Source organism: Musa acuminata, chromosome BXJ3-4 (assembly GCF_036884655.1).
Source record: "Musa acuminata AAA Group cultivar baxijiao chromosome BXJ3-4, Cavendish_Baxijiao_AAA, whole genome shotgun sequence".
NCBI classification, from domain to species: Eukaryota; Viridiplantae; Streptophyta; class Magnoliopsida; order Zingiberales; family Musaceae; genus Musa; species Musa acuminata.
This window is the reverse complement of record NC_088352.1, coordinates 36,827,347-36,839,591: the sequence shown is the minus strand read 5'-3', so window position 1 is coordinate 36,839,591 and position 12,245 is coordinate 36,827,347. Positions and strand designations below refer to the sequence as shown.

Sequence of the window (12,245 nt, the reverse complement as noted above, 5' to 3'; positions counted from 1 at the left end):
CTAAATATTAAAATTTTGTACATAGATCACTGCCCCTTTCTTAGTTAATAAATTCAGATTATAATTCAAGTATATTTATCTGTATTAGAATATTTAAAGGATTTTAATTAATTTGTTGTGTGTGTATATATATGTGAGTATATATATATATATATATATATGTGTATATAAAAATTAAGTGGCTTTGGAAGTATATATATATTATATTATAGATATATGTTTAAGAGAATACGGCAATGCACAAATCATTGATGGCTTGGGTACGAAGGTAACCAAAGCCGACACCCAACGCGATTCCATCTTTTGTTCTTTGTCTTCGTCAATTCCGCATCGTTCCCGATAGGGTCGGACAGAATTGACGGTTGAGGAGATGGGGAGGATGATCCGGAGCTGCCTGCAGTCGGCGCTGAAGCTGGTGAACTCGGTGGCGGGATTTGTTGGGGTAGGGTTGATCCTCTACTCCCTTTGGATGATCAGGGTCTGGTACCGGCAAGCCCATGCCTTCCCCACCGCCGACTCGTGGTTTGTTCCTCCCCATCATCTACTTCTTTTTAGTTTCCTGTGGAAAAGGTTCGATTCTTGTCATCCAGATCTCTTGGATTGAATAAAAGAAAGATGCTTGATCTCTTTGAGGGGGGGGGGGTTCTTAGGTTTTGTCGAACTTTCTCTAATCTTTCTTGGTTAGATGCCTGATAATCAATTGGAAATTGATTTTTAGTTTAAGAAATTTTTTTTTGGGGTTTGTGATCTACTGAACGATTGAGGATTTGAGTTGGGTCTTCCTTTGTTTCATAAGGACCACGCTGTGACTCTTTATGCTTTTATCGATTTCATCACCTACGAAACACTTGTGGGGTCCTTTTGTTCGGCGAAAGGTTGTTTGTCTGATGAAAAACAACTATTTTTTTGGGTTTAAGAGAATTAACCTTTGTCCTTTAATTCTTTAAAACATTGGATCATTTTTTCTTTCTTTCTTTCTTTCTTTCCAATGCTCTATGTGATCCCTTTAAAGTTTATCAGAGAGATGAAATAGGAAGATGTTATTACGCGTAATGCTTATTGGAAATATGAGTGGGATTGTTCACTTATAATATATTACGTGTGTCTTTGAGTTAGATAGATTTATGGAAGATGAGAAAACAAAATGATCTAATAGCTCCTCACCGTATGTGATCTAACTAGTGAGTATCTGATTTCAAACATCACTATCTAGAAATTCTAAATGAGGAAGACTTTTTATCAGCCAATACTTAAATATTCACTTGATAATCACATGTGTCATTAAGATTCAGTAATTTGTTTTAATTGTTTATATATTGATTATCTAATATGTTTCTAACGCACGTGCAGGTTCATATACACTTCTCTTGGACTAGGAGTTTCTTTTTGCTTGATAGCATTTTCTGGTCATATTGCCGCGGAAACAGCTAATGGTCATTGCCTTTCTTGTGTATCCTACTTTTAAAATAAAAAATAATATCGGTACAATTTTAAGCTTGAAGCCACAGTCACTAGTAATTCTTGGTTGCCTAGCAGCGTATAGCATAGTATCTCTAAATGTAGATATATAATATGAAACTAGTGGATTGTTATATGTGCTTTTACTGAATAAAGGTTGTTTTAATGCCTCAAACTATATGGTAGCTGTTAGATACTCGGCACTTAATGAGATTTGGGTGCAGTCTTCCTCAATATAAAGCACCTATAGGTTGCAAATATCTTTAGTAGACTATGTTTTTTTTGTTTCTGAACAGTGTTGAATGCAACTTTAAACATCTATATACAATTTGAACTCCAATCTAATTTGGTGATTGAAAAGAACATAAATTGGTGATAATTTGTAGAAATTCATTTGTTGTATGCCTTTGATATGAAATTGTTGAATTGAAATCACAGATACTTTAATTAAGTAGCTTCTGTCTGGAACTTGTTTTGCATTCTTCTTATATGATATATTTCAAAAGAACGGAAATTAGAATGGTCCATTCTGGTTTAAATGCTCTCTTTTTCACTTGATATTGCACATTTATATCTATTTGGAGGTAGATCCTGGAAATTCTTATAGTTCTATTGGTATCTAGAAAAGGGTTGCTGGACCAAAAACTTGATGTCTTTGGGTTTGTTTGTACATTTGTTTCAGTGTTATCAGCAGGAAATGCACTTTGTTATGTAATTGTCTCCTATGTAACAAGGTTTGCTTTAAACCATAATTGGCCATATGTCTCCGGTTGCTTCCAAACTGACGACCCTACTTGAATACTCATCTCCTCAAAGATAAAAACAAATCGAAATGCATAAGCATACCTTCAGTCACTATTAATAATAATTCTTATTTGTAGTTAGGGTATTCTTTTCCACAGGAATGAATTAAGCATTAATTTATAGTGCAATTTCCCCAAGAATAATTTTCAATTGATTATGATTTAAATGTGTGAGTTCTTTGTTATCCTTAAATGGTTACAGTATATGGTTTTAGTTTTCTTGCTTGTCATACTGGAGGCTGCAATAACTGCAGATGTAATTCTGAACAGAGATTGGGAAGAGGTGCCACCGTCAAGCTTTCCTTTATATGGCCATTTTGGTTAGCACTGTTAACATAATGTTTCTATATGATAATGATCATTGAACAGGATTTTCCAGAGGATACAACTGGGAGATTTAATGGGTTAAAGGATTTCATCAGATCAAACTTTGAGTTGTGCAAATGGATAGGTTTGGTTATTGTGGTTGCACAGGTATGCTTTTCATACAATTCATAGGAAATTGAAATGCACTGTTGCTGGTATCTCATTTAATCATATTTTCTAAGCATCCCAACTATATTTAAGTTTGTCTCTGCATATTTTGGCATAGGCTACCGAGACCCTGCATTGGCTAGTGCCTCATGGACCGGCCACCATATGAAGATCAATTAATTATTGTCTATGGTGACTCACTTTTATTATTAGGCCATGCTGCAGAAAATTAACGAATATTATATCTTTAAAGTTTAATCTATTCACTCAAATATAGATTTTTGGACATGTATGGACGGAACCTGTAAAAAATGAGCCAAAAATTATTGTAACCTGAGTGATTCATTCTTTTGTGTAAATGAACTTAAAGCCTGATTGTGTAGGAACACATTCAAATATGCAGTTGGACAGCAAGTTGGAGCAGAATTTGTAAAAGGAGCTGAGATTTGGAATTAGAAAAGGTCTGTATGAACATTAAGTCAATTAAAATCCATTACTTTTAGAAAAAACAAGTGGGAAATCATGGAAACCAATAAAACTGTACCATAACCTACTGAAAATCTACCTACTTTAGTTTTGGTGGAACCGATAGAAAAGGGACCAACAGTGCTGCTGAAATACATGGTTTCAGCTGAAACTTGAAGCCATGGTTAGATCTACAATTTAGTAGCTGGGAACCATGTATATAATCCATTTTCTTGATAATTCAATATTTTTTCTTTTAAGTTGGATTCAACAATTTAGATTAAACTTAAAAGGCTCTTGACATGATCACAGACAGCAGGAGCACGTCGATCAATCTTCTCATACAAGATTTCAAAGACTGCAAAATAATTGCCTTATGGGTATACTTAAAAATTTGATAACCAGTCTTTTTCAGCTATGCATATATACGTGTATCATATCGTTCTATTTTCTGAGATATTCATTGTGGAAGTTCTTTTTCTTTTCTTTTCCATTGCCATTTACCAAAATCGTGTTCAATAATATTCCTGCGGCACTTGCGGTACCTCATGTCTTCCCACTTGAACTGCCAGCTTTTTTTTATATGATACCTCCACTGCATGTCGATATTTTTCCACCATGAATTTGGAGTAGCCATATATTTTCTTATTTTCATTTGTTCTAATTACAAAGCCTTTTTCCATGTGATGCCAGGCAATGTCTCTCTTTGTGGCCATGATTCTCAGGGCTCTTGGTCCATACCATGGGAACTGCTACGATAGCGATGATGAATATTTATCTGCAAGGCTTCCTCTCTTACGGAACCAGGTTCAACATACACAATATGTTGGTGATCCTAGTGTTCAATGCCGAAAGTGATTCCCTGAATGCAAGTATTTACCATCTTTTCTTTTGCTTTGTTTTTTTAAGGTCAAGTTGCAAAAATACTTGGATCCTTTAGCACGTGTGACCACACAAAATCAATCATTTGCTTTACAAAATTTTCCTTGATTTCCTCGAATAACTTTTTCCCTTGGACTCTGTCTTTGTCTTGTTTACAGGCTTGAAGTCACGAGTCTTCAGAAGGATAGTGTAGAAACTAGTATCCCATGCATTTTAGTTGAGTTCCAGTTGTGACAAATGGGGACGTGTGGCCTGTAAATAATTCGAACAACAATGATGCTTGATTAAGTTATTTATTTGTGTCATAATTGCCATATACTCCTTTCTTAATACGTAGCTCCATTAGGGTCCTGTTTGTCATGTACGACATTGTTAGCTATGCCCGTAATGACTTTCCAGTTGTTTAGTCTTCTTACATGTTCTTATGCGTGTTTTTTTGGCCACTTGGTAGTATCTCCCCACTCTAATCAATAGATAATCAATCTTGCGTCCGTATAAAATAAGTGTCGGCCTCTGTATACTCAAAACGCGCCTTTTTAGTGCGAGTGAAAGATCCATCTCTACTGGAGCCACAAACAGATGATAACACAGCTTCCCCTTTTGCTCACCAGAAATCTCCACAGGAACACGATCCATCTTTGAAATGGTGGAAACGATTCAGATCTCGGAGAACGATCTCCCTGTCGAACGCCATGGACACCATCTTAGCCATGGAATGGCAGTCGCCGCAGACGCGGAGGTTCTTGACGACACGGAGCGTCGTCCCGGGAGGAGTGTTTATGAGCCCGAAGGCGATCGCCAGCTTCTCGCTGTGGTACCGGAGGCTCGCTTCCTTCTCCTCCTCCCCCATGTCCACATGAAACACTCGCGAAGTGTCGGGCACGTAGCCGACCGACTTCAATCGCTCCACCACTTCGTCCACCATCCTGTGTGCCGCTTCCGACTGCGGGTGCTTCCCGTCGCCGGAGAAGAACTCGTGAACCGTGTTGGCCACCTCGATGGAGCTACAGCCAGGCACCTTCACCGCCCCCCTCTCGCTCATCAGCTGCCTTATCCGGTTCACGTCCTCCCATCTCCCATCCGAGGCACACATGTTCGATATAATGACGTAGTCGCCGCCATGAGTGTCGTCTAGCTCCAGTATCCTCTCGAACGCCCGCTTGCCGAGGTCGACGTCCCCATGGCCTCCGCAGGCGGACAGCAACGTTCGCCACAGGATAGGCGTGGGCTGCATCGGCAGACCATCGATGAACTCGTAAGCCTCGTCCAGTCGCCCAGCTCGAGCCAACAAATCCACCACACAGCCGTAGTGTTTGATGCCGGGGATCACGCCGTGGCGACCCCTCATGCTACGGAAGTAGCCAAGCCCTTCCTCCACCTTACCTGAATGACTACAAGCATACAGGACGCCGAGAAATGTAATGCCGTCGGGCTTTATCCCCTCCTTCAGCATCTCCTCGAACAGAGATATGGCTTTGCTCCCGTGCCCATGAATCGCGTAAGCTACGATCATGGCCGACCAAGCTTGTGTGTCCTTCGAGCCCATGTCACCGAACACGCCGATGGCATCTTCCAGGCTCCCGCACTTGGCATACATGTCGATCAATGCTGTATTGACCTTCACAAACGAGCCAAATCCATTCTTTCTTACGTACTCGTGGATCCACTTCCCCAGTTCCAGCGCACCCAGCAAGGCACAGGAGGAGAGAACACTGAGCATCGTGACGTCGGTCGGCTCGAGTCCCTTGGCTTGCAACTCGCGGAACAAGGCAAGTGCCTCGCTGGGGCGGCTACTCCGGACGCAGGCCGTGATCATGGAGTTGTAGGAAACCACGCATCGACCGTCCGTCCTGGCAAAGAGAGCGCGGGCGACATTAAGCTCGCCGCACTCGGCGTACATGCTTATAAGCGTGGGGAGCACATAGATGTTGTCAGCGAACCCCAGCTTCACGGCCGCGCCGTGGGCTTGCCTCCCCTCCTCCAAGGCCTTCGCGCTCGCGCACGCCTTGAGAAGGGTCGGGAAAGAGTAGTCGTCGGGGCCAACACCCGCGTCGAGCATCCAGGCGAATACTGCGACGGATTGAATGGGATCGTCGGAGCGGGAGTAGCCACGCGACAGGGTGTTGAAGAGGACGACATCCGGGTCGGGAATTTGGTCGAACAGGCGGCGGGCGTAGTCCATGGCGGAGGGAGGGCACGAGGTGATGAGCTTAGTGAGCAGGGGAGGATGGTGTTGGAGGCGGGATTTGATGGCAAGGGCGTGGAGTTGCTGGAGTTGCCGAAGGGAGGTGCACTTGCTGAGTAGGGAGAAAGGGAATGGTGGTGGAGTTTCCTTTGCGATGGCCTCATTTGGTCTAGATTTGGCCGGAGAGAGGGGACTGGCTGTGAAGGCTGTGCTCATTGTTCTGGTCGGGGGACACGCTCACGGCCTCCGATAAATGCTGTGGCCACAAGAACAAGATAGAAGAGATTGAATGGATCGGATCCAAGTCGATTCGTATCCGACCCGATTACTACTAAAGATATTAAACATCATGTTTGAATAAAATAATAATATCTAATATTGGTAGAATCGATTCTCGTCATTAAATCGATTACAGTAAGTACATACACGCCGCAGGCTCGTGGGTCGCGTAAAAACCTAAACCCTAGTGTGCTCATCACCGAGTCTATTTCCCGGAAGCTCTGATCTCGCATTTTCTTCGTCCGATCGCCTCTCGCACCGACGAGCTGCAGCGGAAAGCGGCATCCGTCGTGGAGTGAGAGCGGCAACGAGCCGTTGTCTTCTGTGCCCGTTGTCTTCTGTACCTCTTTTTTGCTTTCTTGTTTGTAATGTTTGTCTTTCGGAAGGGAATCGTTTGACGGGCTGTGGATCACGGGAATGCCGGCGCTCTCTCATCTCCCGCTCGCCTCTTTCCATATGGTCGCCGTGTGATGCCCATCAATAATCCCGGATGCAGGCGTCTGCGAGAGGACTCGCCTTCTCTTCTTCCCCAGTCTCCTCTTCCACCAAAAGGGGTAACCGATCATCACTCTTCTTGCTTCTTTTTACTGGTGATCACATGCTTTGGGGTTTTGGAATTCGATGGTCCAGCTATGATAATTAGTCCGGTATTTTACATAGGATGTCTCTTCTTGTGCCTCTCTGTCTTCGTCCTTCTATTAGTCCTTTGTAGATCTCCTCCACTTTTAGAAAGTTTGCAGTTTTTTGTTATGTGGACATTAGAGAAAAATAAATCATGCCAAGTTTTCAGGTAAAGAAACTCCTAAAGAGAAAATATTTTTCTTTTAAGTTACTGTATGCTATTTATTGTATTCGTTGCTGCTAAACGAGGATGATGCCTGATGCAAACAGCTCTAGCTAGCTAAAAACTCTTCATTATTGAATACAGAGATATTGCACCAGGCCGAGATCCTTTTTTAAAACATTCTGCATAAGAACATTCTATGAAACAAGAAGAATCTTTATATTATTGTGAAAATCCTGTGCCGTGTTTATTTTGTGAAAATTGTTTAACTTTCTTACGTTATTGCAGTGTTCATTGGCTTATCTAGTGCACTACTTCGATCGAGTTTCAGAGGATGGGAAAAATCATTTTCTGCATTGGTTCCCTCTGGTCCATATAAACCACAAAAAGGCGAGAAGATATCTGAACAAGAAAGACGTGCTTTGGTGGAATCTTTTGTTGACAAGTAAGATATTGACTCCAATGATGTTTTGAATGTTTGTGCCAAAAAGTCGTGAAACATGAGTTTGATTGCAAATTTTTGTTTGGTGAAACATCTTTGTAACTGAAGCTTTGGCAGCTTTCCAGATTTTAGTATGGTCATCCTAATCCTACCACATTAGGATAGGCTTTAAGGGTATTTTATAATTTATCATACAGATTTTTTATACTATTAGACTTCTTCTCTCAGATCCTCTGATACTTGTCAAACAAGCACACTTTTTTATGCAAATAGAAAACATTATGCAATTCTTTTTCTGCATTTGATTCAGCTGAATGTCAAAATTTGAAGAGATATTAGTCTGATAAGGACACTTTTAAGATAGAGAAGCAGTTAACTAGTGCCATTGCTCTGATCTCCATCATCTCCTCCATATTATTAAAATTTGAGTATCTTCACTTTTAGATAAAAGGTTAGCAGCATAATTGTCCTTGTTGATTCTCTCTTGAATAATAACTTTTCTAGCCATCAAATAGCTCAAAATCTCTGACCTGGAAGTAACCAACTGATAAGAGGTTATCAAAATAGCTAGATAGAAAAGTAAAGAAATAGGACTTGAATTGACTAGATCCAGGCTTAGCTACTGAACCCAAATTGATTCCTCCTCTCTCCTCGACTCTTCTTGACTGATTGGTCACTAACCACATGTTGCAAACAAATTTTGATTAGTACTTTCAGAATACTCTAAAACAGGTAAAATTGTATTTGTGAATTTTGGAAGTCATATCTGTAAAATCATGTTGTTTAATTTCACTTTTTTTTTTCCTTATTTCATGTTCTAAGGTCATTTTTGTTAAATATTCAAGCTTATATTTAGCTGTTACAGGTACAGAGCCTCAAATGCAGGAAGATTTCCTCCTGTTTCCCATGTTCGGCAAGAGATTGGTGGGTCTTATTACATAATAAAACAACTTGTTCAAGAAATGAAGTACAATAAAAGGTCATCTTTGAACGGGGGAGCCCATCATTTGACAAAAGCAGAAGACGTTGATCAAAGTTCAAGTGCCAAGAAAGTGCCCTTTACATCTGCTGTAGACAATATGTTGAAAACAGATGTAGGTGACAAAGTAAGTTTGAACAAAATAATTGAAAATAAAAATCAATATGTATGAACAGTTTTTAATCTGATGAACAATTTTGAACTAAAAGATCTTGAGTAGTGACGGTTGTGCAACTAAGTATATTTGACATTCTAGATGTGTTTGGTCTGTTCAGCATCACCATTCAGTAGACATAGGTGACCTTATCTATCTGTATCTCCTGAAATTTATTTCTTTAATGATCTGAATGTTCTAGTTCGGTTGGTTTTTTTGCATCGCTGTAGTGCTTTAGGTGTTTCATCAGTCAGATGTTTTCTTTAGAGTAGATGAGACTACATGATGTCTTAGGAAGATGATGGCATCTGAAGCCATGGATTATGTCAAAAGCTAGAACGATCTGTGACCTCATGCTGAAATCAAGTGCTATAAAAAGGGTGCCATGATCCATCCCAAGTGAGTTCAGATGGTAGCTAAGTATGTGCTCATTTTAAACAATCTCCTATTTCACATGAGAGAAGTATTCAGCATCCATTTTGTAACTTGTCCTACTCTAAAGTTTTCTTTTTCTGTTCTCTCTAGTTCTTTGTTTATTATTCTCTTTTTTAAAGATAAAAAATGTTACCCCCTTTCTTATAAAAGGATGACAAGTGATTGTTCTCTCTCTCTCTCTCGGTTATTTATATTAATAGCTTCTACTGCCATCCTTTGCTACCTAGCTATTTTTAGGAGTTCTTGACATGCAGTCTAAAGGTTAGGCATTTTTACTTTACCTTTAAAGTGGCAATGTTTGGTGACTTTGGTCTCATACTCACTTGCAGCAGATTGCACTGTTCTGACTCAATTTTCTATTTTCTTTTCTAATATATTTATATGTTTATATTCATTCTCACTTATTGTGGATCACATTGTTCTGACTTCATTTGTCCTTTTCTTATTGAATCTTCAGTTTCTTTGTCCTTTTGTTCAACAGCTACCCATCTGTACATCTTTCTTTCCGTATAAATGGATGTGTTTGAAACTTTCTTCCTCTTTTCGGCTTGATGTCCTGGTTTCGCTTCCCACTTCTTTTATTTTTAAATCTATAGTTAAAAATTTAATCTAAAATCTTTTACTAATCTTTTTAAGTTGTAGGATAGCTTGTTTGATGGAAATATTAGCCTGCACAAGGATTTGTATCTTTTAGCTATTTGGCTAAAAGAGTTTAATTTCAGTTTTTCATGACATGTTGAATTGCTTCTGATGTTATCATAGCTTTTTAGAGCTTGGAGTGCTGTTAAAGTGCTTTTTGTTAATTGCAGAATCTCTTGTTGGCTCTTTCTTGGTTGACTTATATTGTCAAATAAACATAAAAGTTCTTGTTCTGCAAGATTTGGAAATAGAGATGCTGATATAATGATTAAATTCTGGCATTCTTCAAGGCACCAAGATTTTGTTCTTTTTGAGATTTCAAAATAGAGATTCTTTTCTGTTATTTAAAGCTGATAGGAGTTGCTTTTGCATAATTGCATGTGCCTTGCTGATAACTTCACTTGTAGCAGGATGAATCACCAGTCTCACTGAAATTGGATATTGGAGTAGATGCCATGCAGTCTCCATCAGTAGAAACTATAGGCTCCAGAACAGAGAAAAGTGCTAATGACATTGCGCATGATGCTTCTTTCTCAAAGGTGGTTGAACATAATAGAGGAAAAGATGAAGTTTTGGAGACTGAGGAACATCTTAGGTAAGCTTGTTTTACCTTTTTTTTTACTTTAGCAGTCTGCTTATTTTAACATACTTCATGATATTACACTATAAAGCATCTAATGGTTTAGGTCCTTTATTTGTAATTCCAGTACCGACTACAATTGTTTCTCTAATCACACTGTCCTGCTCCCTCCATATGCTTTTTTTTTTATTCCTGAAAATAAACTTTTTTCATTCAGACATAAGCTTCTAGCAACTTGTTAGATTTGCTCCAAGTTCTAAATTTTTATGCTATAATGAGTCTAGAGATATTTGTTGCAATGTTTTTTCTTTCTGATTTCTGTTTTCATACATAATATGGCTATACATTTTGGTCAGGAAACTAAAATTCTTTTGATAGTTCTTTGTAGCCAATATATATTGTGCCATGCCGAGATAATTATAGATGCTGAATGCAGCATTGTTTTCTTTATATAGGGATCACCCGAGAAGCACTGAGCAGAGCGATTCATCGGCAAGAACAACAGACTTGTGGGGAAATTTGAGACTTTTGTCAGACGGGATTGTTAGCTTTTGGAGGAAATTGTAGCGGGTTTTGGTTACATTATTTCGCACAGGAATATGCAAGATTTGAGATGGATTTTCCCTTGTTGCTGCATAATTCTCATCTTGGTGCCGCTGAGACGGGTATCTTGCAATTTCTCCAGTGGGTTTTGTTTCTGCAAAGTAGTTGCATGTTATTCTGTGACATCACATCATTTTGATCTGTGTACTTATCGTCGTGCTTTGCCTTGCCAAGTACCGTAGATACAGTTATCGATACACTGTATTTTAGATACAGTGATGTGTTGCACCTTGTTATTGGTTGATCTTTATCACAAGAATATTGTCCCGTTTTTGCTATTTGACATTGCGAAATGATGGTATTGCTTACTGTACCTGGTTGATGTAAAATTATGCCAGTTATTGCTGATAGTTTTAACTGATGGCATCTATCGTTGTCTCCGGCATTTATGGTTGTTGAATAGATCGTCGACTGCTTCAGTGGAGACGGAGATGGCGAGCCTGTTCAGACCACGTTGAGGTTTAGCCACCTTGTGCTGAAGATTATGTTGATGCGAGTACGGTGTTCGTCTTTCTTGTTTAGCTCTTCATCAGATCATATGGTTCCCTATTTTGATTCGTCTTTCTTGTTTAGCTCTTCATCAGATCATATGGTTCCCTATTTTGATTCCGGTATAATATCATATAATGCGGAGTTATGGTGTAGCTTCCTGCTTCGTTGTGCTGTGAGTGAAGTTAGCTGGGATTCTCCTATCTCTTTCGTCTTCATGTGTTTTTAGTTTCCGATTAATTATCTTTAGATATGTTTGATGCAGACATCAACGTAAACAAATAAGAAGAAAAAGTGACATGTATTTTACATACGCTTTTCTCATGGAATTCTGATAGTGTGAAATGAAGCGCACAGGAGACGAGACATGTAATTCCTTATAAAGATAGGACTTTAATCGTATAAATAATTTTTTGAAAATAGATAAAATAGTTTTCGATACATTTTATTTAGGCAGAATTAAGCAAGCAAGAAAAAAATTAGTCAGTCAATTATACTAATGGAACGGCATGATATTTTACGGAGACATAATTGCATATCTTTCTTATTTGTTTCAGTTAAATCGTAGGATACATTAAACGGTAGGAATATAAA

General features: G+C 39.2%; 3 protein-coding genes and 1 long non-coding RNA gene across 10 annotated transcripts; 3 read left to right on the top strand and 1 right to left on the bottom strand.

The window, feature by feature from the left end:
• Window positions 1-230: 230 nt before the first annotated feature.
• On the top strand, window positions 231-4,499 carry LOC135636165 (tetraspanin-19-like). Of its 2 annotated transcripts, none has more exons than XM_065147769.1 (6): window positions 231-522; window positions 1,351-1,450; window positions 2,464-2,544; window positions 2,631-2,735; window positions 3,894-4,068; window positions 4,241-4,499. In XM_065147769.1, exons 1-5 carry the CDS (start codon window positions 371-373, stop codon window positions 4,056-4,058), a joined length of 603 nt encoding a protein of 200 aa, XP_065003841.1. In that variant the 5' UTR covers window positions 231-370; the 3' UTR covers window positions 4,059-4,068; window positions 4,241-4,499. The 2 variants fall into 2 exon arrangements, with proteins under 2 accessions (XP_065003841.1, XP_065003842.1); XM_065147770.1 differs by having other exon boundaries at window positions 3,894-4,072.
• On the top strand, window positions 2,742-3,331 carry LOC135636167 (uncharacterized). Its single transcript, XR_010495826.1, has 2 exons — window positions 2,742-2,927; window positions 3,119-3,331. It is a non-coding gene; the product is annotated as an uncharacterized LOC135636167 (long non-coding RNA).
• A 76-nt stretch (window positions 4,500-4,575) lies between the features above and the next one.
• Window positions 4,576-6,498, bottom strand: LOC135636163 (pentatricopeptide repeat-containing protein At2g02980, chloroplastic-like). Its single transcript, XM_065147762.1, has one exon. It carries the CDS (start codon window positions 6,481-6,483, stop codon window positions 4,687-4,689), a length of 1,797 nt encoding a protein of 598 aa, XP_065003834.1. The 5' UTR covers window positions 6,484-6,498; the 3' UTR covers window positions 4,576-4,686.
• LOC135636164 (uncharacterized) lies at window positions 6,492-11,440 on the top strand. Of its 6 annotated transcripts, none has more exons than XM_065147765.1 (6): window positions 6,492-6,841; window positions 6,933-7,100; window positions 7,619-7,775; window positions 8,638-8,878; window positions 10,387-10,574; window positions 11,015-11,440. In XM_065147765.1, exons 2-6 carry the CDS (start codon window positions 7,037-7,039, stop codon window positions 11,124-11,126), a joined length of 762 nt encoding a protein of 253 aa, XP_065003837.1. In that variant the 5' UTR covers window positions 6,492-6,841; window positions 6,933-7,036; the 3' UTR covers window positions 11,127-11,440. The 6 variants fall into 6 exon arrangements, with proteins under 6 accessions (XP_065003837.1, XP_065003836.1, XP_065003835.1 ...); XM_065147764.1 differs by having other exon boundaries at window positions 6,492-6,860; XM_065147763.1 differs by having other exon boundaries at window positions 6,492-6,870.
• The last annotated feature ends 805 nt before the right edge of the window (window positions 11,441-12,245 follow it).